The 26893-nt window shown below is 46.9% G+C and overlaps 1 protein-coding gene, 1 long non-coding RNA gene and 1 pseudogene across 2 annotated transcripts in view; 1 reads left to right on the forward strand and 2 right to left on the reverse strand.

The window, feature by feature from the left end:
• Nucleotides 1-2775, forward strand: part of Gpd1l (glycerol-3-phosphate dehydrogenase 1 like) — a 52288-nt gene extending 49513 nt beyond the window's left edge. Inside the window, exon 8 of the mRNA XM_042666445.1 lies at nt 1589-2775. Coding sequence (XP_042522379.1) covers nt 1589-1685 — 97 coding nt within the window. The 3' untranslated portion in view covers nt 1686-2775. The remainder of the gene's footprint in view (nt 1-1588) is intronic.
• A 6118-nt stretch (nt 2776-8893) lies between these two features.
• Nucleotides 8894-10250, reverse strand: LOC122096055 (annotated as a pseudogene).
• Nucleotides 10251-11893: 1643 nt separating this feature from the next.
• On the reverse strand, nt 11894-26614 carry LOC122096056. The gene is made up of 3 exons (XR_006145239.1): nt 26390-26614; nt 12774-13171; nt 11894-12093 (listed from the first exon to the last, which is right to left on the reverse strand). It is a non-coding gene; the product is annotated as an uncharacterized LOC122096056 (long non-coding RNA).
• Nucleotides 26615-26893: the final 279 nt, after the last annotated feature.

Here is a 26893-nt window from a genome sequence, read left to right on the forward strand (position 1 = left end):
CCATAGTGGGCTGGCAGATGGAGTGACCTGTGTCAGATCTTTTCTGTGAGGTGTGTGCTGCCTTTTGTTCTCTTCTCACCTTGACTTTAGTGTTTTCTTGGCCAGACTCATCGGCCTTGCAGGTTCTGTGTTATAGGAAATGACATTTGGATGGAAACATGGCTTAGTGGCTCTGAGTCAGAGCGGGCCTTGGGTCCCACCTCCATCGAATGAAGAGGACATTATTTCCACCTCAGAGACTGGCTAGGACTGAAAGTTCTTCACTTTTGAGCCAGGTACCAGTAATCCTAACTGCCAAGGAGGCTGAGATCTCAGGATCAGAGTGGAAGTCAGCCTGGGCAAGAAAGTCCCTGATACTCTTGTCTCCAATTCACCACCAAAAAGCTAGAAGTGGAGCTGTGGCTCAAATGGTAGAGAGCTAGCCTTTAGGAAAAAAAAAAAAGAAAAGAAAAAAGAAACTCAGGGACAGCACTTAGCCCCTGAGTTAAACATGCAGGACTGGTACAAAAATTAAAAAAGACCTCCTGAGTAGCTAGTATTACCAGTGTAAGCCACCAGCATCTGGCTGTTTCTGTGTTTGCTCTCTTAAAATTGTCTTTATTGGAGCTTACCCAAGTGATTCTCAGAATAACCTTTAAGGCTGTATTGATTCTGTCAAGCTTACTTTGTGTTTTCTCTTTCTCTGTCTCTCGTTTTGAAAAAGTGACTGCAGCTAGGAGAGCAACACAAACAACAGGGCAGGTGCACATCCATGTACTTACATATACATGCACAGAGGAAACGTGCTGAGGCAGCTGTACCCTGATGATGATATCTTTCCTCCCAGTGGCCTCCAGTCCTCTCCTTCTTCCCCTGTGTCCATTTCAGACTTTCACTGTGTGTGCTCACATCTCAGAGGAAAAGCAAAATAAACGAAGCTTCCTCCATGGAAGGGAGATGGGGACTTTGCTAAGGTGGTCCCCACTTTACTTCTTGCAGGGCATGAAGTGTTTCTGGCCAGGCGTGGGATGACTCTAGTGCTCTTTGGAGACAATTTAAAATTCTCTTTTCAAACAGCGACAGGAACTTGGTCTCATCCAGAATCAGCCAAGATCCGGAGCCACAGCTCTTTTCTGATCATGGCTGCCATTTACCCTGAAGGACAATCCTGTGCCTTGCTTACCCGTGTGTCTGGGTATGTGGGTGTGCACATGCTCATATCAGAACTAGAGTTTGAACTCAGGGCCTCACATACTTGCTTGGTGTTTTTGCTCAAGGCTGCCACTCTACCAACTGAGCCATTCCTCTACTTCTGGTTTTTTTTTTTTTTTTTAAATTGGAGGTCAGAGTCTCATGGATTTTCCTGCCTACGTTGACTTTGAACTGTGATCCTTACAGCTCAGTCTCCTGAGTAGTTGGGAATCACAAGCATGAACCACAGGTGCCTGGTTTACCCCTGTATCTTACAGAGTCTCTGTGTTCTGCGACTGTGAAGACATGTAGGCTGGTCACTCTTGTTCAAGCAGCCTGCTGGGGGGGCAGAGGATGAATGTGCTCTAGGAGGTGAAGCAGATCACCAACCTTGCCACCCTCTCTTCCACCCACCCAGGTTTCCGCTGTTCACTGCCGTGTATCAGATCTGCTATGAAGGCAGACCCGTGGCAGAGATGCTGGCCTGTCTCCAGAGCCATCCAGAACACATCTGAAGTGAGCTGTGCCGCAGACGGGCCGCCTTCTGCCTCTCCCATATTGGCTTTGTGTGGAGACCAGGACTTGGCAACAGGGCAGCGTTGGCTTGGCTGTGCTCCCATCGCCGATCCGGATGAAGAGTTGCAGGGTGTTCTTGAATCATGAGAGGCAGTCCATTGACAGCAGCCGCACACACGTGTGGACATGTGGACATGTGTGTGCTCCTTGTCCTTCTGTGGATCTTTCTATGAGCAACATGAGATATCCTTTTCAGTGATGGTAACCTGTAAGATTGCAGCCGTGTCAGCTGAAAGGCTTAGGTGTGACTTGTGTGCGTTTGAATGGGGGGGTTATTTCTTGTCATTCTTCTGTTGATAAACCTGACCAGCCTCAAGATGGTATGTATGCTGAAGACAAAGTCACCACGCTGAACTTTTAAACACTATCTCAAGGGCAGCAAAACGACTTGATTGTGGGCTGATCTTTCTTTTAACAAGTAGATATTTTTAACAAGATAATCCCCATGTGCAGTTTCCTCTCACTGAAGTCTCCTGCATTTTAGGCTCTTTGTCTTCAGTGCTTTTGTCCAGACCCAGCAACAGCAGAGCACAGGAAGCTCACCTGGGATTCTCCTGTCCTAGCCAACAAGTTCCCTGGGGGCAGACCCTTTCCTGTGCTGTGTGAGGTTGGACTTGTCTGCTGGTGTCTCTCGGAAGGGACAGTGCTCACCTGGACTGGACCTGGAGCTGGGCACTGTGTCCTCCACCCTGCCAAGGCATGAGACCACCAAGACATCACTGGGCTGTGTGACCTCCAGTGAATTGCTTGTAGAAAAGCCCTGGGCTTTGTGTGGGTGAGGGTCTTCATAGCCACTACTCCAAGTGGGCTTGAACCAGCAGCATCAGTGTTGTCTTGATTCCTAGGCCAGCCCCCTCCCAGGCCCCTGCAGTGGCCTCTGGGTCAACAACTGCCTTCCATGTGTTTCCCATGCTTGCTCTGACTTGAGAACCACTACGTTTGCTTCATTAAGTTGATTTTAGGCATGTGCCGATGGCTCACGCCTGTAATCCTAGCTACTTAGGAGGCTGAGATCTGAGGATCGCAGTTCAAAGCCAGCAGTGTTATGCTTATCTCCAATAAACCACCAGAAAACCTGAATTGGCCCTGTGGCTCAAGTGGTAGAGTCTTAACCTTGAGCTGATGAGCTGAGGAACAGTGCCTGGGCCCAGAGTTCAAGCCCCATGACAAAAGAAAAGAAAACAATAGATTTTAGACATGGGTGCCAGTGGCCCATGCCTGTAAACTAGGTGATCATGCCTGACATCTGTCGGTCTCCCTTCAAGGCCAGCCAAGGCAAACAAACTGAGAGACTCTTATCTCCAATTAGCCAGCAAATGGTGGAAGTGGTGTGTGGCTTAAGGGGTAGAACACCAGCCTAGAATGGAATAGGCAAGTGAGAACTGAAGGACCTGACTTCAAATCTCAGTACTGGTGTAAAAAATATCAAAATTTCAGTTTTGTAGTAGCCTTCCCCCAACAGTGTTTCATGGGAAACAAGGGTCCTGGGGTCAGTCTAGTGGCCATTCCAGGCGCATTCTGGAAATGTCAGGTGGCTTTGGGAAAGCCTCTTCCCCCTCCTGAAATTGTAACCCATGGTCACTGTGTCAGTGGAACGTGGACGTCTTAGACCAGGGAGAAGATTTTTGGCAAGGAAATGAAGTTTCCAGGCTAGATGAAGGAGGAGGTAACCCAGTGCCTGCAGGAACTTAGGTGAATAAGAATCTGGGGTATCATGACTTCTGAGCTCTTCCTGACCCGCTGTGCCATGAGGGCTGAGGAAGCTTACCGGTGACACTGTCACCTGCTGAAAACGCACAATCCCATTCCAGAGTCCAGAGGGGATCCCTGGCTGGGTTTCAGGTGAGGTGGGGTTGGGCCCAACCCTCTGCCTGACCTCACACAGCCCTTTCCAGCAGTGTCACTTACATATTCACGCACTCTGCCATATCTGGCAGGTCTTTTTAGCTTTCTCCCTCCCCTATCTCAGTTCAGAATTTTTCAATTTTTAAAGTCTTCCCCACTTGTAAAACTGAAATTCTTATACAATGGCTTGGTATGGGAATTTAAAAAACCATCCAAACTCTATGGGGTTCTTTGAAAGCCCTGTATGTCAGAAATATATAAAATCTCACTAGATCCTCCAGATTTTAGCTGTTTTAATGAGGCTGTTCAATCCACCAACTTCTTGTCTCTGGATAAATCTTTTTACATGTTTTTACATGGGTAACACAGAGTTACTTTTTAAGATATAAAAAGGGCTGAAAGCTAACTTTGGTGTCTAAGTAGGTTCATGAGGAGTTTTGTGTTTTGCATATTCTCATTTGCATCAGTTTCCTGCTGTGGATTTTGTACTTTTCCTTTTGCCAGCAACTCTCCGGGCCCATCCCCCCTGTCTCTCTTGAATGTACTTAGATAATCTTTACATTATGGGAAAAAGTAAATTTTATAAGTTTTGTGATCAGTTTAACTATAGATATTTATTATCCTATAAGTCATCTATTTTTGTAACTACCTGTGGTCTTTCATTTATTTCTAACTCATGTTTCTTGTTAATTATGGTAATGGGAGGGAGACTTACATTAGAAACTTAATTTGTACTCGTTCAGCTAATCTGTGAATATAAAAACTATATTTTTGCCCGACATCGTTGTGTGCACCTGCAATCCCAGCAATTGAAATGGAGTTCAAGGCTATCCCCAGCTGCACAATAAGACCCTGTCTCTAAAAACCAAGTCTGGGATTGTATCTCTGTGATAAGCACTTGCTAAGAATGTCTAAGATCTGGGTCTCATCCCTAGTACCACAGAAACAAAAACTTACGTTGTTGCCTTGCTGAAATGCAGCCTACTGCAGTGTGATACAAATAAACAAATCCAGGTGTTGAAATCCACTCTAGGAGATGGAGCAGAGCTAACCGAATGGTTTTTCATTTAACTTTGTGACAGAGTCCTTGGCATCGGCCTAAGGAGGGTGTGGTGAGGTTCTGGTGTTTAAAGGGCATTTTAGATTTTCCACTAATTTGTCCATCTTTACCTTACACATATACTGTATTTGTTTACAGTCTGCAGGTGGATATAGAATTTAAATGTCTGGTTTAATAAACATTTAACCCCCCAAACCTGTGTAGCAGATCGTATTTTTTCATCACCTTTGTTTAGTATGTGCATACATGTATGTGTCAGTACTGGGACTTGAACTCAGATCTCAGTTGGATTTTTCACTCCAGGCTCTACACTTGAGCCACAGCTCCACTTCTACCTTTTTGCTAGTTAATAGGTATTTAGAGTCCCACAGAATTTCCAACACATGTTAGAACTGTAATCATCAGAACTCAGCTTTCCCATTGGCTAAGACTACGAGCAGGAGCCACCCACCTTGCCAAAGGAATTTTAAGCAGAAAGAGCAAAGGTAGGAAGCAATACACTGATTGTCTTTAAAATATGGCTCAAAGCATCAGCACAATAGTGACATGAAAAACAATGGAACAGAATAGACATCCTAGAAATAAACCCTAAATTAGCCGACAGTTGACAGTGCAAGGATGGCAAGGCACTTATGGCTCACACCTGTAATCTTAGCTGCGTGGGGTCTTAGGATCAAAGTTCAAAGCCAGAAGTGGAGCTGTGGCTCAAGTAGTTGAATGTTAGTCTTGAGTAAAAAAAATCTCAGGGACAGTGCCTAGGCTGAAATCTCAACCTTCTGAGTAGCTAGGTGTGAGTCAGCAAGTTAGTCCCCTTTTTCTGTTGATTCTCTAACAGGCTCAAACAAGCCAGTAGCTAGAATGAAATCAGTAAGACAAGGCTCCATCAATACATCCCAAAGGCACTACCAGGTCTCTGATGCCAGGCCCAAAAGATCAACAGTGGCCAGTGTGCTGGCCACTCCTCACGTTCTATTCTAGGCCTCAGGAATCCACAGTGCAGGTAAGAAGAACCCAATGTATCACAATATGAGTAGGGAGCCCAGGTCATTTATGCCCAAGATGGGAGAGATTTGAGAGAAGCAACAAACACGTGTCTCCTTTGGTATTTGCCTGAACTCAAGCCTTTGTGCTCACTTTCCAGCATTTTAGGATTTGAGCTGCACTTCCATCTGGCTTTCTGCTGGTTATTTTGGAAATGTAGTCTCTCAGGCTCAGTCTTTTCATCCAGGCTGTCCCTGAGCTCTTTGGCTAGTGCTCAGCTACTTGAGCCATAGCTTCACTTTGGGCTCTCCTGATGGTTAATTAGAGGTAAGAGTCTCATGTACATTCTTGCCTGGGCTGGCTTTGAACCTCGAGCCTCAAGGTCTCAGCCTCCTGAGTAGCTGTGATTACAGGTGTGAGCCACCACTGCCCCAATTAAGGAATACTACTAATATGACATGGAGACAAGACTCATAGAAGCTTAATGGGTTCTAATAAAAGCTTCCAAGACGTGTTACAAGAACAAGTGAGGACTTAGTGGAGCAAAATAACTGAACTAAAAATCACAACTCCTTTAAGTTCTGCTAGTTCTTTAAACACTGCATTTAAGAATCATGTACAGCTGGAAACTCACACTTATAATCCTAGCTACTCAGGAAGCTGAGATAATAAGGATCACAATTCAAAGCCAGGCCAGAGTAAGACCATAAGACTCTTATCTCCAGTTAACCATTAAAAAACTGGAAGTGGAGCTATGGCTCAAGTAGTAGTGTACCAGACTTGAGCACAAAAGCTCAGGGACAGCATCCAGGCCCTGGATTCAAGCCCCAAGACCTGCACACATACATACACAAATCATACACAAGTCATTTCACTTATTAAACAGCCTTAAAGTGACCACTGTATAAAAGATATTTTTCTTTGTGCTGGGGCTGGAACTCAGGGCCTCACACACTTGATCAAGACGGGTGTTCTGCTACTTGAGCTATACATCCACTTCTGGGTTTTTGCTGGTTAATTGAAAATAAGAGTCTGTTGAATTTATTTGCCGGGCTAAACTTCAAACCTCAGTTTCAAATCTCAGTCTCCTGCATGTCTTGGATTACAGGAATGAGCCACTGGCTCCGACTCAGGTTGCAACCTAGACACTGGTGTGGCTTATGCCTGTAGTCCTATCTACTCAGGAGGCTGAAATCTGAGGATCACAATTCAAAGCCAGCGTAGGCAGACAAATCTGAGAAACTCTAGCTGCAATTAACCACCAAAAGGCTCCAAACAGCTGTGATTCAAGTGGGAAGAGCATCGGCCTTGAGCCAAATAGCTAATGGACAGTACCCAGGTCCCAAGTTCAAGCCCCAACAACAAAGTTCATTCAGCAGCTCTGATGGAGTAATTGCTTAAAACTTCCCGTCTGAATCTCTCCTTTTTCACCCATTACTATTCACAGCACTGTTCAAAACTGTAATGCTAGTCACAGCAGATAATTATATATGCTTGTCTGGCTTAAGGAGTAAATTAAATTTGCATGCAAATCCTTGCAAAGATCTATATGACAAGCAATTCCATTGTACACTTTTGAATGGCAATAAATAGCTGAGATAGCTATGAAACCACACCTTGCTGTGGTGTAAAATGTCAAGCTACAGTACATTTACTCATTTACAGGGTATTTCCAGTCCAAAGAACGGAGGCTTTTCAAGAGGAATATAGAAGCCCTTGAGACAAATGCTCATCTTTACTGGCTGGGCTGTTGACACACTTATTTTCTTTTTTTTTTTTTTATTTTTGGTCCGGTTGTGGGGCCTGAACTCTGGGCCTGGGCGCTGTCCCTCAGCTCTTCAGCTCAAGGCTAGCGCTCTACCACTTGAGCCACAGCACCACTTCCAGCTTTTTTTTTTTTTTTTTCTTTTTGCTTATGTGGTGCTGAGGAGTCGAACCCAGGGCCTCAGGCATGCAAGGCAAGCGCTCTACCACTGAGCCACCTTCCCAGCCCCTGACACACTTATTTTCCAAGTGAGCTGCAGGAGGTCAGGTGGGCACCCTCATTCGATGTGCAGGGGCTTGTGGAGGGAATCAAGGTCTGTTTGCCATTCAAACGGGTCACTGTGGGGGCAGCCCAGGACACTGTTGCATTCCTGGATCTAAGTTCCCAAATCCCTGCAGAATTCCTGATCAGGCCGCCAGCCATCTCCAACACATAGAGTGCTCCATTAGCCTTCGGCTGTCCTTCAGTCCACTGGCCTTTTGAGGAGTAAGAGATGTTTGTTTGACAATATCTGTCCCTTTCTTCTGGCTTGTGTGACATAGCCTCATTAAGTTCAGGTTACATAAAACAGTTCATTTTAAAATTACCGCCCTAGGGCTGGGATGTAGCTCAGTGGCAAAGCGCTTGCCTAGCAAGTGCAAGGTCCTGGGTTCGATCCCCAGTACCAGAAAAGAAAAGACAAAAAAAATACAGTTAAAAAATTACCCCCCTCATGTTCTATCTTGTGTGTGTGTGTGTGTGTGTGTGTGTGTGTGTGTATGTGTGTGTGTGAGCCAGTACTGGGGCTGTGAGCAAGGCTAGTGCTTTGCCACTTAAGCCACAGTTCAGCTTTTTAGTGGTTAGTAGGAGATAAAAGTGTTGCCAACTTTTCCTGCATGGGCTGGCTTCAAACATGATCCTCAGATTTCAGCCTCCTGAGTATCAGGAATTACAGGTGTGAGCCACTGGCACCCAGCTCAATCTACTTTTAGTGTTTAATTTAACTCAGGTCACCAGTGCCATTTTTTTTTCAATCCACAGAGAAAGGACACAGAAGCCAAACAGAAAGAGAGTAACCTCTGGGCATTTATCTGTCTTCACAAACAAGCCCAAGCACTTCTCTGAAACATCGCAGGCAAGAGGCAGGTCAACATCTCAGCCAGCATGTGCAAGTAGATACAGATTTAATGAGTAAATGGAGATTAGTTCTCAGCCTTCCGTGATGATTGAGTAATCGCCATTTTCAACCAACTGGGAAAAGATAATTGGTTAACAGACTGAATTAAAATAATGAGGCAAAAATCTTATTGGAGAAAAACACTTTTTTCATAGGCTATATTAAAATTGCAAATTGAAAAATTAACTGAAAGAATATATTAATATGCACATCTGGCACATTATATTAATATGTACTATGCATACTATGCATAGACAAATTCCACTCTGGAAGGATAGTTAGCAACTGCTAACAGTAATTATACAAAATTACAATCTTGACTCTTTTTTTTTTTTTTACTAACCAGGGATTTAATATAAATACAGATAACAACACAGAAAAACTCAAGCCATATTAACTAAAACCATAATGACAAGCAGTAGACACCAAGGACTTGGCTAGTTCCTCACATAAAAACAAAGAAAGATTCATTATACGCATGTCACATAGGAAATGGCCAAGGAAGCGCACAAAGACAAACCTTGCAACTTAAGCTAAACCTGAGCAGCTGCCAGGTATGGGGCTATGTTCCAGTGAGGAAGATGCGATGCAGGGCCCATATCCCTCCCCATTTTGGGATCAGAAGTGGTTGCCCAGGCCTGCTGGGCTGGGTGTTGACATAGGCTCTGCCTACCCATTTAGGCTGCCTGTGGAGGGGAGAGAGGGTGTGTTACTGCTTCAATATAGTACCCGCCTCAGCCCCACCAGTCCACAAGAAGCTGGCCTCAGACTCACTCAGTGCTTCCAGCAGCTGTGTAGAAACAGCATCCTTGGCCACTTCATGACCATCCTGCCCATCTGGAGTCAGCACAACCCAGATGAGGCCACTGAAAGGCACTGGATGCCCAGGGATCACTACTTGGTACCAGAAGCCATGCCAGCCAGCAGGTCCTGTGTCCAAACACTTGGTGAGGAACACTGGGCTGCCTAGCTTCATTCGTTGGCACAGCATCTGCAGGGCGGCTCCAGGCCCTTGGGACCCCAGCTTGTTCTTAGCCAGGGCCAGCTGACTACTATTTGGCTGCAGGCGCTGCAGGGAGGGACGCATGAGCTGGGGACGCAGTAGCTGCTTCAGGTCTGGCTTGAGCCACGCCACAGTACTGGTTCTCCACGGAGGCGTGACTGCCCTTCCACTAAGGCCCTGGCGGCTGCGCGATGCGAACTGAACTTGAGCAGTGCAATCTGGGTTGCTGTCGACCCCGGACTGCGCAGCAGCAGGGCTTCCTGGAGGCCGGGGCCCGGCGGCTGCAGTGGGTCCCCCTCGACGGCAGCCCCTCCACGCTCAGCTCGCACTTGTCCTCCGTGCTGCGGGCAGGAGGGCCGCAGGAGGTGGTTGTGCAGCGGGGCCGTGGCGGCCTGGGCACCGCGCCGTAGCGCGCGTAGGCGAAGCCGCGATTGAGGCCGCTGAAGGTCATCAGGAGACGGAACTCGTGGAGGCGGCCCACGCGCTGGAGTAGCGGATCAGCTGGGGCTCCTACACATCCTGGGGCAGCCTCCGAATAATCACCGCCGACCTGCCGGCGGCGGGCTGCCCACCCAGCCTGGAGGTGGCCCGCCGTACCTCCTGTGCCCGTCTCCCCGACCCACGCCTCCAGGGCCGCCTTGTTTTCTGGATTCACCCTCTCACACCATGGCTCACACTCGCGTTTGGACTGCATGGCGGTACTGCAGGGCCCTCATGACTCTCACTTTCTACCTTCTCATACTGCTTGATTTTTCCCCCCATTCCTGAGGCTTGAACTCAGGGCCTGGGCACGGTTCCTGAGCTTCTTTTGCTCAAGGCACTCTACCACTTGAGCCACGGTGCCACTTCAGGCTTTTTCTGTTTATGTGGTACTGAGGAATCGAACCCAGGTCTTATGCATGATAGGCAAACACTATACTACTAAGCCACATTCCTAGCCTGGACTATTTTTAAAAACTGGGGCTGTATCACCTTGCAAATGCCAGATTAGAAAGCTGATTACACCATTCTTGCTTTCTTTTGCTGAGGGTTGAACACAATGACACTGCAAAATGTATCAACTGTGGCCTTAAAACTGAGTGCATCAAAGAATGCCAATGCAAGGAAGGGCTTTCTCCAAGTTCCTGCGTCCACCTGACTCAGACCCACCAATGAGAGTCAGTCCAGTAGCCTTAAATCTCCACACTGACATTTCATTACTAAGGATGACAGACTTACCACAGAGGAAGAGACTGGAAATCAAACACCAAGCCCAGAACTCTGCCTGAGGCCACTGTCCTCCAGGCTCAATTCCTCCCCTAAAACCTACTTTTAACCCCTCTATAATTGTCTGCCACCCCACTTCCATCTGCCTAGTGAAGAGGGTATTTACGCCTTTCTTTAGTTTTCTTTGGGGGGCCATGGGTGACAGGCAGTAGTGGTTTCAGCTCAGGGCTTTGCACTTGGTAGGTGGTGTTCTGTGACCTAAGCCACACCCCTGCCCTGAGTTTCATGTTCTGTATGGCTTCTATGCATATATCCATGGTAATTCACTCATACTCTCTTTTTTGGGGGGGGAGGGTGATCTTTTACAAGCTTATTTCAACAGAATCAATGACCAAATCTTGGAGGCAAAGTTTGAACTTCCCAATGTATCTTTATATTAGTTTGGCACCTTTACATTCCCCAAAAATACTCCTTGATGAAATTTTTTATGTATGTGTGTTGGCTGAACTCAGGGCCTGAGTACCACCTTGAAGCTCTTTTGCTCAAGGCTAGAGCTTTACCACTTGAGCCACAGTTCCACCTCCAATTTTTTTTTTTTTTTGTCGGTCGTGGGGCTTGAACTCTGGGCCTGGGCGCTGTCCCTCAGCTCTTCAGGTCAAGGCGAGCACTCTACCACTTGAGCTACAGCGCCACTTCCAGTTTTCTGGTGGTTTATTGGAGATAGGAGTCTCATGGTCTCTCCTGCCCAGGCTGGCTTTGAACCGCGATCCTCAGATCTCAGCCTCCTGAGTAGCTAGGATTACAGGCGTGAGCCACCAGCGCCCGGCTCCACTTCCAATTTTTTGAATAGTGAATTGGAGATAAGAATCTCTTGAGGACTTTTCAACCTGGGTTGGCTTCAAACTGCAATCCTCAGATCTCAGCCTCCTGAGTAGCTAGGATTACAGGTGTCACTGGTGCCCAGCACTTCAATGAAAAGTTTAAAGGTCTGACTATACGGAGTTATTGATGAATACTATATAGCATCAAAATGTGTGTTAACTGTAAAATGTTCTGTTACAAATACAAAATAAGCAATTTGAAAATACATAACTTACAATAAATAATAGTTTGCACAGATAGAAAACAGTATACCAAGCGAAAAACAAAAAAGATTACTTTTATTTTCCCTAAGAAAGTGACTAAAATGTACATACATTTAAAATGAAAACCAAGGGGGAACCGCAATGAAACAAACTATAAATATCCTATATGGAACTTATGAGTATCCAGGGGTACGTTTTCCATGAACTTCATGCTAGCCTCTGGTCTCTGAGGTCCTTTTTATGCATCTGTTGAGGAGAAACAGCTGTAAAAGTTGTGCAATGGTAGAAAAAAACCTAAATGTTTGCAAAGTGTCTAAAAATACAGAACTATTATTTTTACACCAGTGCACACTTTAAGGCAGCTCACAGGTACTTCAGACTCTCAAAGCCCTCCCTATAAGCAATGAGAATCTTCCCAACATCAGTGTGAGAATGTTTCTTCACAACAGAAAAAAAAAGCTTACTATTTCAGGAAACAGGACAGCCAAATCTGAACCAAGATTCTACCTTGTGGCATGACCTTGAAAGTCATTCCTTAGTCACCAGAAAATGGGAACCTCCCTCACCCATTGTTCAGCCTCATCGGCATCAGTGAGGATGGACTTGGAGACTGGCTTTGTGATCTGTGAAAAGCTAAGCTAGGTGAGTGTACATCCTGTAGTCAGTCCTAACAACTTGGGAGATAGAAGCAGGAGACAGAGTGTTCAAGGCCAGTCTAGGCAACATATGCAACACAGCAAAATTCAGTCGTGAATAAGAAGGGGAAGGGAAAGGGAAAAGAAGGAAGAAGGGAGGGATGGAGGGAGGGAAGGAATGAAAGGATAGAAAGGGAATTTCTTGGCCAAGGGACCTCCCCATTTGAGTGTGGGTACAAACACCCCCTGTGTGTGGATACAAACAACCTTCTATTTCCATGTCTAACTTACTGGTCCCCCTTCCAGGTGGATCAGGTCATCCTTCCGATTCTCCATTCACTCTGGTGTGGCTGGACCACTTCAGAGGCACAGAATGGTTCTGCACATAACCCGCCCACTCCCAGGCCCACCACAGACAGTCTGAGGAATGGGCTGGGGCAGCTCTGGGGTGGAGCATGCGCCAGGCCCTGGGTTCCACTCTAGCAGCACAGGGGAGAGCAAGGAGGGGGGGAATATGCAGGAGAGACTTCCATGTCTCTCCTGGGTGGTTCACTAATGGTGGTCTCACAGAACTTCTCGGCAGCCACCTCGCTGGCTATATTGGCACCCATCAGCACACCGATGTTGATGCTCATCTTCTCGAGGATATTGGAGATGATCTTCAGCCCCTCGGGGCCCTCATCATTGCCCTGGGAGGGAAGAGAAGGGGACAGAATCACAGAGCCACTTTATGCAGAATCCACATTTAGGTATCTCAGGAAAAATTCTCTTACGTAAGAAAACAAAGTATATACAAACTGCTTAAAGAATAAAGATTAAAATGAGCTGGGAACCAGTGGATCATGCCTGTGATCAGGCTACTCAGGAGGCTGAGATCTGAGGATTAAAGTTTGAAGCCAGCCAGCCCTGGCAGAAGTCTGAAAGACTCAAATCTCCAATTGAACAGCAAAAAGCTGGAAGTAAAGCTGAGGCTCAAGTGGTAGAGGGCTAGCCTTGAGAGAAAAAGGTCAGGGAAAATACCCAGACCTTGAGTTCAAGACCAGCATGGGGGATGTACACACATGTACATGCATGTACGTGCACACACACACAATTGAAAATTATGTACCCATTATTTGGATTAAGAAGTAGAATGTGACTTGCCAACAGTGCAAAAGATAAAGCAGAACATGACCCACATCCCGAAGTCCCTGTCTTTCCCCACATCCCTCTTCTTCCTAGTTCACCTCTCCCCTCGCCACGCCACCATTCTAAACAGTGCACATCTTGCCATATGTAGCTGTCCCTAAACAAACATGAGGTCATCAAGCCCATTTCTGAAAGATAATTAAGAAGAACACAATTCATCTGTGATGGTCTTTTTTGTCCTCCATTACTATTTTAGAAAGTTGGCCATGTAACTGCATAAGCCTTCTGTTTCATTTCTGTTCATTGCTATATAGTATTCCAAAACTAGTAGCAGTCTATGATCTCTTACTAGCAATGTGGAGAAGGTGAGGGACTCAATTTCAGAATTACATAAAATATGAAGATTACCTTCGAAGCCAGAAGGTATATATAGTGAAATATACAATGCTTATAGTGAAACGAGCAATGAATGACACAGGAGTTTGTCTCTCCATACTCAAGTGCATGGCCTCTGGAGAGGTCTGAGGCCTTGTGGTTTACCAAGCCCACTTTAAAGTTAGGCTCAGAGAGACAAGGGGCACAATTTTCTCTCATGTGGAAGGTAGATCTAAATTATAAACATATCTGAAAACAAATACAGGGTCAGATGCATATATGTAAATATACCAGAGGAGGATTCCAATGGTGTAACCCCTATGAACAGCCAGTGTAACAAAACACCAGAAGGCAGTCAAAGATGACCACATACCGTATTATGTCATTCATATGAAATGTCCAGAATAGCCAAATTGGGCTGGGAGAATAGCTCAGGGGTACATGCTTGTTTAGAATGTGAGGCCCTTGATTAAATCCCTATCATACACACACAAGAAAGTGGATTAGCGGTTACCTGGGGGAAAATAAGGTGAGTACTAAAGGGTCTGAGTTTCTTTTTGGGGGTGATATAAGTGTTTGGGAAAAAAATTGCCTGTAGCAATGGGTGCACAACTATGGGAATATACTAAAAGTCACTGAATTTTTGCAGTGTACATATTTTATCTCAGTGAAGCAGTTTGTATTTTTTCTTTTCTTTTTTTTTTTTTTGTAGGTCATGGGCCTGAACTCTGGGCCTGGCTCTGTCCCTCAGTTCTTCAGCTCAAGGCTAGCATTCTACCACTTGAGCCACAGCACCACTTCTGGCTTTTTCTGCTTATGTGGTGCTGAGGAATTGAACCTAAGAACTAATGCATGCAAGGTAAGCACTCTACCACTGAGCCACCTCCCCAGCTATTTTCTATTTGCTTAAACTTAAAAGCAGTACTAGGGTTTCAACTTAGGATCTTGAGCTGGTTAGGAAGGCATTTAAAGACATGCTTTAAGTGTTTTTCTCAGGTAGGTTCTCATGCTTTTTTGCCCATACCAGCCTTAGGCCACTTCTTACATAGCTGGAAGTGCAGTCTCAAACCAGCACTTCTAGGCTTGTTTGTTAGCATGAGGATATTGTTAACTTTACTTAGGTTAGCATCAAACCACACGCCCTCTGACCTATACCTTCCAAGTAGCTGGGGTTACAGGCATGAATCACCACACTCAGCTAGAAAAACAGTTTGGGATCTTTTTTTTTTTTTTTTCAGTCGTGGTGCCTGGGAACTGTCCCTCAGCTCTTCAGCTCAAGGTGAGCGCACTACCACTGAGCCACAGCACCACTTCTGGTTTTCTGTTGGTTAATTTGAGATAAGAGTCTCATGGACTTTTCTGCCTGGACTGGCTTGTTCTGAACCTCAACCCTCAGATCTCAGCCTCCTGAGTAGCTAGGATTACAGGTGTGAGCCACTGGTGCCTGGCTTCAATTTTTTTTGTTGTTGTTTAGTTGTAAGGTTTGAACTCAGGGCCTAGGTGCTGTCCCTGAACTCTTTTGAGCAAGGTTAGCACTCTATCACTATAAGCCACAGTTCCACTTCTGGTTGTCTGGTGGTTAATCGAAGATAAGAGTCTCACAGACTTTACTGCCTGGGCTGGCTTCGAACTGAGACCTTCAGATCTAACCCTCTTGAGAAACTAGGATTATAGGCATGAGCCACCAGCACCTGGCTTGTAAAGGAGTTTGTTTTTGGCCAGTCATGGGGCTTGAACTCAGGGCCTGGACACTGTCCCAGAACTTCTTTTGCTCAAGGCTAGTTTTCTTCTACTTGAGCTATAGTGCCTCTTCCAGCTTTTTCTGTTTATATGGTACTGAGGAATCGAACCCAGGATATCATACATGCTAGGTAAGCATTCTACCACTGAACCACATTTCCAGCCCAGATATTTGGTTTGTTTGTTTGTTTGTCTTTAAGTTAGCAGATTTTAGAAGACAAAGATGAGAGGAAATGACAACTGAATTTCATAGGGGACGCTATGATCATAAATCCCCAGGTCATACTGGAGCTTGCTAACCAGAAGAGGAAAAAGGGAAAAAGCAGAGAGCTCTACCTAGATGAGCTCTTACCAACACAGGTTCTAGATGGAGAACTGTAACACAGGATCAACATTTCTATCTTGTAATAAAAGGAAATACGTGTTCTTTCCCTTCTGGTCTAAGGGGAAATCAGACTGAGACGGACCAGCTTTTAGTGAACTGCTGATGACACAGTAATGTCTTTGTCACAGAAGGTTCCTGGGGGGAAGGGGTCATGTTACACATGAGTGTGGCCTGGGGGAAAGGTCAGGCGGGCAGCAGTTTGAGGGCTCTGAGCAAAATAGGCCCACAATCTCAACCCAGCACATTGACATTATAAACACCAATTCTGTGTCGGTGGAATTCCTTGAATTCACAAGATCCAAAAGTGTTCAAAATTAGCTTTTTAAGTGCTTATCACAGACTACAAGGCTGATCATTTCCTGTGACCTGAAATTTCATCTCTAGGTACTGGAGTACTGACCACGTAGCAAAAAGTCAGAAATGACACAAATGTCTCCTTAAAACAAACAACAAAAATACAGCCCCCAGGCCCTGAATTCAAGCTTTAGTACTGACACTAGACAAACAAGGGCAGGAGCAAACCAGGCATGGTGGTGCACATCTGTAAGCACTCAGAAGGCAGAGGGGGAGGACTGCCAGACTAGAATACATAGTGAGACCCTGTCTCAAAAACAAGACACAACAAACGAGGAATTCCTTTTTATTTTTTATTGTCATTATAAAGGTGATGTACAGAAGTTATAGTTACATAAGTCAGGTCAAGAGTACATTTCCATTTGGACTCTATGACCCCTTCCCTCGCTCTCCCTGTTTTTCCCTTCCATCCTCACCCACAATTTGTTCAGATCATTTTCAACAATGTCTAGTGAGTACCACTGCTGCATTTCTTTTTTTTTTGGTCCGGTCGTGGGGCCTGAACTCTGGGCCTGGGTGCTGTCCCTCAGCTCTTCAGCTCAAGGCTAGCGCTCTACCACTTGAGCCACAGTGCCACTTCTGGCTTTTTTCTTTTTGCTTATGTGGTGCTAAGGAATCGAACCCAGGGCCTCATGCATGCAAGGCAAGCGCTCTACCACTGAGCCACCTTCCCAGCCTCACTGCTGCATTTCTTTATCCTTGATCCCTCCTTTTCTGTGGCACTCCCTTACCCTCTAAAAGACAGATAAATGAACAAACAAAACAGAAACAACAACAAAGAAAAAAACAAGTTTCCTTTTCCTGGAGTTCATCTCAATAGATATTCATGTCTGCAATGCTATGAAAATGTAATTTAAAGGGAACCTGAGTAGGTATTTAAGACCTCCTTCTCCCCCCCCCCTCCTCCCCTCCCTCTTTCTCCCCCCTCCTTCCTACCCCCCTCTTTGCCAGTTGTGAGGCTTGAATTCTGGATTTGGGCACTGTCCCTGGGCTCCTTTTAGCTCAAGTCTAGCACTCTACCACTCGAGCCACTGTGTACCACTTGTGGATTTTTCTATGATTTACTGGAGATAAGAGTCTAATAGACTTTCCTGCCTAGGCTGGTTTCAAACTGCAATCCTCAGATCTCAGCCTTCTGAGTAGGTAGGATTACAGGAATGAGCCACAATGCTGGGTAAGAGCTCAATTATTCTTGACAGCAGCCCACAAGAGGTACAGATTACCCCCCAGTTTACAGAAGAAATTGAGGCTCAGAGAATATAAATGTCACCAAAAGTCCCACTGTGTATCTAGAGCTAGGATTTTAAACCCAGATCTGTCTGCTTCTAAAACCCACACTTCCCACCAATTTAGTTTGTCCTGGTGTAAAATGGAATTGCTGATAATCCAGCTGGAGCTTCATGAAGAAGAGATTCCCTGCTGGGGACAGGGATCTAGCGAATAAAAGCAGACACACCTCTGCCCCCATGGAGCTAGGAGACTGACAGTGTTGCTGCCTGGTGACAAGGTGGCCAATGACACTTGTCAGGTCATTCAGAGGAAAGGTGGCTTCTGAAGGCTGGGTGGGTCTCAGGGGGCAGGGAGGAGGAGGAAGAAGAGGAAGGGGAAGAGGAGGAGGAAGGAAGGGAGGGGAGGGAAGCATGGGCATGCAGGGGAGGTAGAGATGGTGGACAAGGCAGTGAGGAGCCAGGAATGAGAAAGGGGTACACTGATATGTCTCAAGGCTGGCGCCATTATTACTCCCTCACATGAATGAACAGACCAGGAACGTGTACAGTGGTTAACAATAACAACAAAAACAAATACCCAGGGTCTTCTGTAGCAGATCAGGGCAAGAAGGGATAAACAGACCCCAGCTCATCCTTTGGTATTTGTTCTGTCCCCTTTCCATCTTCCTAAGAAGGGATGAGATCTGAATTAGGCTGAAGATGTGTCCATCAGCCAAAGGATGGTTGCTACCAAGTCAGGCAAAGGTCAAGAATGGCCCTGGAGTGCAAAGCCGTGTGAAGACACAAAGGACCTTGCAGCACACCTCTCCTTTTCCCAAGGAGGAAACCGAGGCCTGGAGAGAACTGGCGGAGGTTCTGCCACATTCTCCACAATCCATGCTCATCTCTCCCAGAGCTGATCTGGGTTAAGGTTCCCAGGGCAAGAGGAGGATCCATTTTAGCTTGATAAATTTATAGTCCCACTCCTAAGAGCAGTACATGAAAGAAAAGAACTATGAAGAATCTCATCACACAGGAAGAACCACTGTTAACATTTTGTGTAATATTTTGCACTTAAAAGGCTTTTGAAGTACAATCAAATGACACTGTTTTCAATGCAAATATAAAAATGAAACATTTTAAAAACAGATTCAACTTGGTGAATGTTTATTTGATCTCTGGGTAGAGAGCCTCTCTAAGCTTAATATCAAAAGCAGCCACAAGGAGAGAAGGGGAAAAAAATCAATGTGAATATCTCTTGAAGAAGAGGATGGAGATGAAAGAGACCTTGGGTCGCGCAGAGGGAAATGCTCACCAAAGAATGATATGTAAGGCTAGATGCAAAGTGGTGAACCCAATTCACAAAAGCTTACTTAGAAGGCTGGGAGCAGAGGTTCAGGGCAGGGCATTCTGTATGACTCTTATCCCCAATTAGCCACCAAAAAGCCAGAAGTGGAGGTGAGGCTGTAGTGCTAGAGTACCAGCCTTGAGCAGGAAAAAGCTAAGGGACAGCCCACAGGCCCTGAGTTCAAGCCCCCATCCCCCCAAAGCATAGATGAGTTGGGACTACTAAAACTATAAAAGAATGAGAACTGGGACTGTGGCTCAGTAATACAGTGCTTCCATAGCAAGTGCAAAGCTTGAGTTCCAACCTCTTCATTGCAAGGGAAAAAAAACCCAAAACATGCCAGTCTACTTTATGAGTTTGGTATAGTAATTAATGCTTGTTTATAGTTGTAGCACTTGGGCTAAGGCAGGAGGATTGTGAGTGAGGCCAGTTTGAGCTACAGAGAGAACACTGTCATGGGGGGGGGGGGGGGAGAGGGGACAATGACACTCTGTGTTTTTGTGTACACTTTAAGATCTTTAACACAGTTACATAAAAATCAAGGAGAAAAGCAGTGTGTAGAGCTCTGCTGTTCAGTGTTGGTCACAGGGGGTATTTAAAACAATACTAGAATATAAGTGTATTTTCTTAGTGCCAGTCCTGGTGCTTAAACTCATGGCCTAGACACTGTCCCCAAGCTTCTTTTGCCCAAGGCTAGTTCTCTACTACTTGAGCCACAGCTCCACTTCTGGCCTTTTGGTGCTTATTGGAGAAAAAAGGCTCATGGACTTTCTTGCCTGGGCTGACATTGAACCACGTTCCTCAGATCTCAGCCTCCTGAGCAGCTAGAATTAGGTGTGACCCACTCCACCCAGCCTGTATTTTTTTTTTTTTTTTTTTTGGTAATTGCTTGCTTACTTTCTAGGTCTCTACCTTGCTCAAGGCTCTTAAGCTTAATTAACATTTAAATTTACTGCAGTCACCTTTCAAGTGGGTGCAGAAAGGCAGAGAAACTCCCACAGTGTCAGTACTTAATAGCTGGATGACTCACAGACTTGCCATAACCTCTGGAGGCATCAGATTACAGACCTAGGAGCAGAGAGAATAACAGATGTCTCCAATTGTGTGGGTCAAGGAAGATACCATATTGCAGAAGCCAGGCTCCAAAACCTCAGCACCAGATCTGACATTTGCACAGCCATGGGGCCAAGATAAGCATGTTTGGCCCTCATATAGGGTTCCACTTTGCTAGAAGCAAATTAGTCCAACCCATAATAAATTATTAAGGGCCTGGTGTGAGGACACATGCCTGAAATCCCTACACTTGGGAGGCTGAAGCAAGCAGTTTGCAAGTTTGCAGCAAGTCTGGGCTCCAGAAGGAGACCCAGTCTCAAAAAAAAATGGCTGGGCATTGGTGGATCATGGTTGAAATCTAGCTACTCAGGAGAATGAGATTTGAGGATCAGAGTTCCAAGCCCGGTTTGAAGCCAACCAGGACAAGAAAGGCCTTGAGACTTTTATTTCCAAATAATCACTAAAAGCTAGAAGTGGAACTTTGGCTCAAGTGGTAGGTAGACTGCTAGTCTTGAGCAAAATTGCTCAGGGATAGTGCCCAGGCCCCGAGTTCAAGTCCCATAATAGATTAGTGGACAGTATATAGGGAGTTCATTCAGGGGAGTATTAAGCCAGAAAAAGGCTGATGCACTGGCACATGCTCCAGTTTCAGCATTGGCTGAAAGATGAGAGCTTCACATGAGGTGAAAGAAGCCAGTCACAAAGGACCACACACTGAATGGCAAATCCTGGAACAGAAAAATATTTGTGAGAGTAAACACTGCCAGTTACTTAGGGCTGAGGGAGGTGGGGAGAAAATGGAATGTCAGCTGAAGGGTATGAGTTGATTTTCTTTTGGCAGTACTGGGGTTTGAACTCAGGGCCTCATCACTTGCTAGGCAGGTGCTCTGCCACTTCAGCCACACCTCCAGTCTTTTTTGCTGTAGAGTGGAGCCACCCTCAGCCTTACCTACTTACAATTCCCCTCCTGAGTAGCTAGGATGACAGGCAGGAGCCACTACACTCTGTCTTACTAAGCTGATGAGGTGATTGTTACAATTTGTGAATACAGCAAAAGCCATTGTATTGTACACCTTAGGCAAATAAATTGAATGTCATGTAAATAATCTCAAGGTATTAACAGAAAAAAAAAACGTTTTTGCAGGGCTAGGGACTGAACCCAGACCCCTGTGTTAGTTAATCCTCTACCACAGAGCCACATTCTCAACCCAGAAAAGAATGGTGAGACTAAAAGGATGTACCATTCACGGTAAGATCAGCACAAGTGCAAATGAGGCAGAATGTGAAATTTTCATCATCCGACTATAGATGATAATGTGAACTTATCCATACTAAGTTATAACATACATATTACATTTTACAATTATCGAGTTGTTTGCACATGAAAACCCTCAATGTACTGCAGAGGTCACATCTGAATTTGATGTGGCCACACCTTTCTCCACCCATACCCTAGATAAGGCCTAACCCAGGCCCAGAGGCTCTCTCTCTCTCACTGTTCTTTTCTAGCTCTCTCTGTTCTTTTCTAGCTCTCCCTGCTCTCTCTCTGCTCTCGGCTCTCTCGCTGCTCTTTTCTAACTCTCTCTGCTCTCTGCTCTTTTCTAGCTCTTTTCTCTCTCTTTCCTCTCTCTCTTTCCTAGGCCTTTCCAAGCCGCGTGGAGTGCCAACCTTGCCTGGTCCCAGCAGGTCTACTGAATAAACCTACCCCTTACCTGAAGAAAAAAAAGAAAAAAGAAAACCCTCAATGTAAACCTCACAAGAGTTGAAAGCCAATGAGTCTAGTCCATGCCGACACTTCCTATGACTGAGTGGATCCACTCAAAAACCCAGTTAGAGCCACACGCTGATGGCTGATGCTTGTAATACTAGTTACTTGGGCGGCTGAGATTTGAAGATTGTTTCAAAGCGAGCTTGGGCAGTTAAGTCCATAGGATTCTTATCTCCAATTAATCACCAGAAGTTGACAAGCAGAACTGTGGCTCAAGTGGTAGAGCTCTAGACTTGAGTGAAAAAAGATATGGACCGGGCTTGGGCAATGAGTTCAAGCCCCATGACTGGCAACAAAAAGAAGAGAAAAATCTCTCTCCATCGCACCCACCCACACACATAGAAGGAAGCACTCTGCTCACAGAGGAGATAAATTATCTTCACTTCTCAGATCTCCAAGCAGCAGGACAAAAGGAGCAGCACTGATCAAGGTGTCCAAGAAGGGTGAAGAGCTGCAGTGCCACATCCAACCAGACCCCGAGGGGCATCAGTGCAAAGCAGACCAACACTGCCCCAACCTACACACTAGGGAAATGTCCAGTACTATGAGTAGCAACTAATAGTCCCAGGAAAACTACCAGCTGCCTGTCAGTCATTCAAATCTGTTGTCTTCTCTCTGGTACTCTGCCTCCACTTCTTGGCCAAAGTCCAACCTGGTTATAGAGATGGCTGTGGTCAGGGATGATGAAAATAACAAGCATCAAAAGCTACTCAAGAGGCTGAGATCTGAAGATCATGGTTCAAAGCCTACCACAGCAGGAAAGTGTCTCTTAGCTCCAATAAACTACCAAAAAGCCACAAGTAGAGCTGTGCCTCAAGTGGTAAAGTGCCAACCTTGAACAAAAAACTGGATAGCTCCCTGGCCCTGAGTTCAACCTCCAATAGCAGCACCAAAAAAGAAAGAGAGAGAGGAAAAAAAACTGCTAGTCACAAACTTCTTGATGATAATCTCCAATAATCCTAACCAGAATCCCAGATAGCAAATACCAATATAAGCAATGACTCAAGCAGTTTACCCAAAGCCTGCTGTCTGCCAAGCTATGACCAGGGCAGAAGCTCAGGAGTTGATTCTGAAGCCCTTCCCTACCAACTGCCCTGCCTTTCCTCAAAGGAAGATGATTTCTGTCTCACAGAAGTTGATTATAACATACAGCCTGAGGCTTTAGTTCTGCAATGCATTCTGCATTTCTCTAGAGCTATCCTCCCAAAATGAGAGGCAAAGAAACCTTGTTACATCTTTGGAGGAACCCAGAAAAAAGTTTTCCAAGTAACAAGTGATAGGTTCAGAAACTCTTCAGCTGCTTCCCCCAGATCCCAGGGTCCAACATCTCTCATCCATCTAGAAGGTGAGATAAGGACAAGACAGGTTATGTTGGGGGTCCACCACTTGCTAAAGTTCCTGGACTCACTGCAACTGCTAACACTTCCAAGCTTACAGCTCAACACCTTTGTCTACACAAGCAATCAGAGCTACTTCAAAGTCTCAAGTATAAATATTGCTTAAGCAACTTTAACTTTCCAGAGAGAAGAACAGAACTACTCCGGTAGGTACAGATTCCAGTATTCTGCTTTAAAATTAACCAGAGACCAAAGTCCCTTAGAGAAAAGTTTATCTTGCCCTTAGGGAATAGGATTCAAGTCTAGATGCAGTGAGGATTCAGGAGGCAAGTTGCCTGGGCTACTCATAATGCAGGAACCACTATTTCCAGTGTAATGTCTAAACAGGTGAAGCACACGTGCTCCATTCCACTTCACATACACCTGAAGGTAAACTGCCTGAAGGCCAGGGCCCTGCCTGGGTGTCCCCATCCCTGCAGACACCACAGTACTGACCTGGGACAAACTACTGAACCAGGACCCAGTGTTCCTCTCTCTCCATCTTGTCTTCAGCCCCTCTGCCTGAACTTCTCTGCAGAGGTCATGCTCTGCAGAGGTCATGGTCTCCCTCTCCTCACACTGGAGTGATTGAACCCAAGCCAAGGGGCAGAGAAGCCAAAAATGGTTCCTGTCTGATCCAGTAATTAATGGAGCTAGGCAGCCAGCCCAAACTCTCAGAACATTTCTCAATCACTGGACTTCAATGCCACTGGCCAAGTTCTACTCCATTTCCCTGGGTGGAGTGGGCCAAGAAAACAGTCAAGTATATCAGTACATCAGAAATCATGGGCTAGCTGCCAAATCTCTGGAGGGTGAAGAAGGCTCATGTCACTGCTCTTATTAGGCCCAATCTAACCAGCCAAAATGGTGCCACTTCTACCACCAGCACCTTGCAAACAGCAAAGGGGCTTCTGCTTGAAGAATTTGACACAAAAGGAAACTAATGTTGAGAGAACATGCATTGGAACAGGGGATGTGGATGAAGTGAGGCGCTGAGTTTACTTAATTCCCGGTATGGGGCATAGAAGGGGAGGAGGTGGGGCAGACAGCCACGTGCTAAGTGGAGGGTTTCCAGAGGTGACTAACATCAATCACACAGACCTGACCTTGAGATGAAAGTGCCAGAGCCAAGCCCAGGGTCCAAATGACACTCTTCAGAGGCGACTGCAACTAACTCCTTCAGGAGTCCTGCAGAACATTCTGTTGTTGGTTGAACAGGATCCTGGGTTTGCAAGGGAGGAGACAAACTCCTGTGTAGCATTCCCTTGGGTCTGATGAAACTATCCCCAAGGACAGAGTAACTCACAGGCTTTTCCTCAGGAGGGAAAACCTGGGAGGACAAATGTGGATGGGAGACTTGTTTCCACTATATTTTACTGCCCCTTTGGGTTTTCAAACCCTGTTCATGTTGGACTGAGGCTACATGTCAGTGGCAGAGTGATTGTCTCAAATACCAAAGCCCAGGGTTCCATCTCCACTATCTACGTTTGTATTATCTAATTAAATACAACTATATTTTAAAAACTCAGTTTGGTAGCTGAGTAGAAGAAGATGTTCTTAGCATCCAAGAGGCCCTGGGTCCAATCAGCATCATCAGGAAAAGTTATCTTCTCTTATATCATTATTTACTTAGCACATGCCAGGCACCAGGAGAGATGTTAAGTCTCAGGGGCTGGTAGTGAAGAATGGAGAAAATTAAATGTCAATCCAGACCCAAGTGCTGTGTTTCATGCCTGGAGTCCTAGCTACTCAGGAGGCTCAGATATCAGGACTAAGGTTTGCAGCTAGCCCAAACATACAAATCCAAGAGATTCTTATATCCAATTTTGCCAACCTTAGGTGACAAAGCTAAGGGAGAGCTCCCTGATCCATGCTTAAAGCCTTCACACACACACACACACACACACACATACCAAGTTTACCAAAGGCCAAGTGAGAAATCAGATCCTCCCACACAAGCCTGGGTAGGAAAGTCCTTGAGACTCACCTCCAACTGACCCCTAAAAGCTGGAAGTAGAGCTCTAGCACAAGTAGTTTTGTACTCCTCTTGAGCAAAAAAGCTAAGGGACAGAGCAATGGTCCTGAGTTCAAGTCCCAGTACTCATATCCAAATGAATAAAGAAGTCAATCCAGAACAGTGGAAGATGCCAGCAACAAGAGCCCTGTCAGAAGCTACTGGCTTTGTGAGAGGGAAACCAGGTCAGGTTTCCTGAAGAAGTACTTTCTGGGCCAAGTCTTAAAGGAAGACTAAGACCAGTTACCTCCTTCCCACGCGGACAACAGTCAGAGAAGCCTGAGCTTAGTGTAAGGTAGGACACAGAAGCAGGCCTTAGCTGAACAGCACTGAAAGCTCATCATGGCCCCTAAGGGGGAAGAATGCATAGCCTGGGGAAAGAGCATGGGAAGGCAAAGCTATCTTCTGCCTCCTTTCCTCCCAGGCTCCTCTCCTTTCCCCCAAGCACCAAGGACTCCTCCAGGGGTTGGCTAAGCAAGGGCACTCAGAGCTGACAGCAGTGAAGGGCTTGGAGGAGCACCTGGCACAAAGTGCTTTATCCACCACGTTCCGATTAAAGCCCAGGGGCAGGACAAGCCTTTGCAAACACCTTCCCCGAGAATGCCCCACGTCCCTGGGAGCAAGGCCTCTCTGAACTTGGATTTGCTTCCGGATACAATCTCTCTCACGGTAATGTAGAGTCAGAGACAGGTGAGGTCTGTCTTGTGCCAGCCCCTGCGGAGACCCGGGCAGCCGCTGGTGCCTCCGTTTCCCCCACACCAGAACTGCAGGAAGAACGCGGGCGCCTGGGTCAAGCGCTCCAGCCTGGCGCTGCGCTGCGCTGCGCAGGGCGGAGAGGGTCCTCCGGGTGCTGCGCGGAACGTGCGGGAGGCGAGCGGGAGGCGCTGGGCGCGCGGCCGCCCTCGCGCAGACAGGTGCCCGGCACGCGCGCGGCCTCCCGGCGCGGTCCCCGCGGGCTCCCGGGCGCAGCGCCTCCCGGCGCCAGCCTCGGCGCGGCGTCCCGGCGCGCGGTGCCCAGCCTGGCCGACGGCTCTCCGGCCCCGCCTCCGCGCGCGGTGCCCACGCCGTGACGGGGGCGCGCGGCCCCCTGGCCGCAGCCGGGCTTCCTGGAGGCGGGGCTCGCGCCGGCCGCCCGCCGCCCTCCGGCCGGACACTCACCAGTTCCCCGAGCCCACGATGCACACTTTCAGTGGCGCCTCTGCCATGGCCAAGCCGGTTCGATGCATCCCTGCCCGGGTCGCCCCGGCCCGCGGACGCCTCTACTCGCCCGGCCCAGCTGGAAGCGGCAGCGGCGCACGGAGACCCCACCCTGGACCGCCTCTGGGCCAATGGCCACCGCCACCCCGCCCGGGCGCCCCCGGGCCACAGCTGACAGCCGCGAGGCCCCGCCCCGCCACTCCCAAGAACCCCTGCGCACGCCGGGCCAGGGCCTGGCGGCCGCTCCCAAACCCCACCCCTTCCCGAGGCATTTCGGGAAGTGTAGTCCACGCCCCGCCCTCGTGCACACCCTAGTCTTTGGGCAGCAGTAGCTATCTCTGCTCTGGGGTTTGAGCTGGCTGCACCCTCAGGGACAGGGGAGGTCCGACCCAGCCCCTGGGGGGGTCCTCCTGCACGCCTCTCCTCCCCTTGTGCTACAGAAACTGCCACTGCCATTTGGCGCCC

This window comes from Dipodomys spectabilis, unplaced genomic scaffold, assembly GCF_019054845.1.
Source record: "Dipodomys spectabilis isolate Male_0828 unplaced genomic scaffold, ASM1905484v1 ptg000365l, whole genome shotgun sequence".
In the NCBI taxonomy this organism is placed as follows: Eukaryota; Metazoa; Chordata; class Mammalia; order Rodentia; family Heteromyidae; genus Dipodomys; species Dipodomys spectabilis.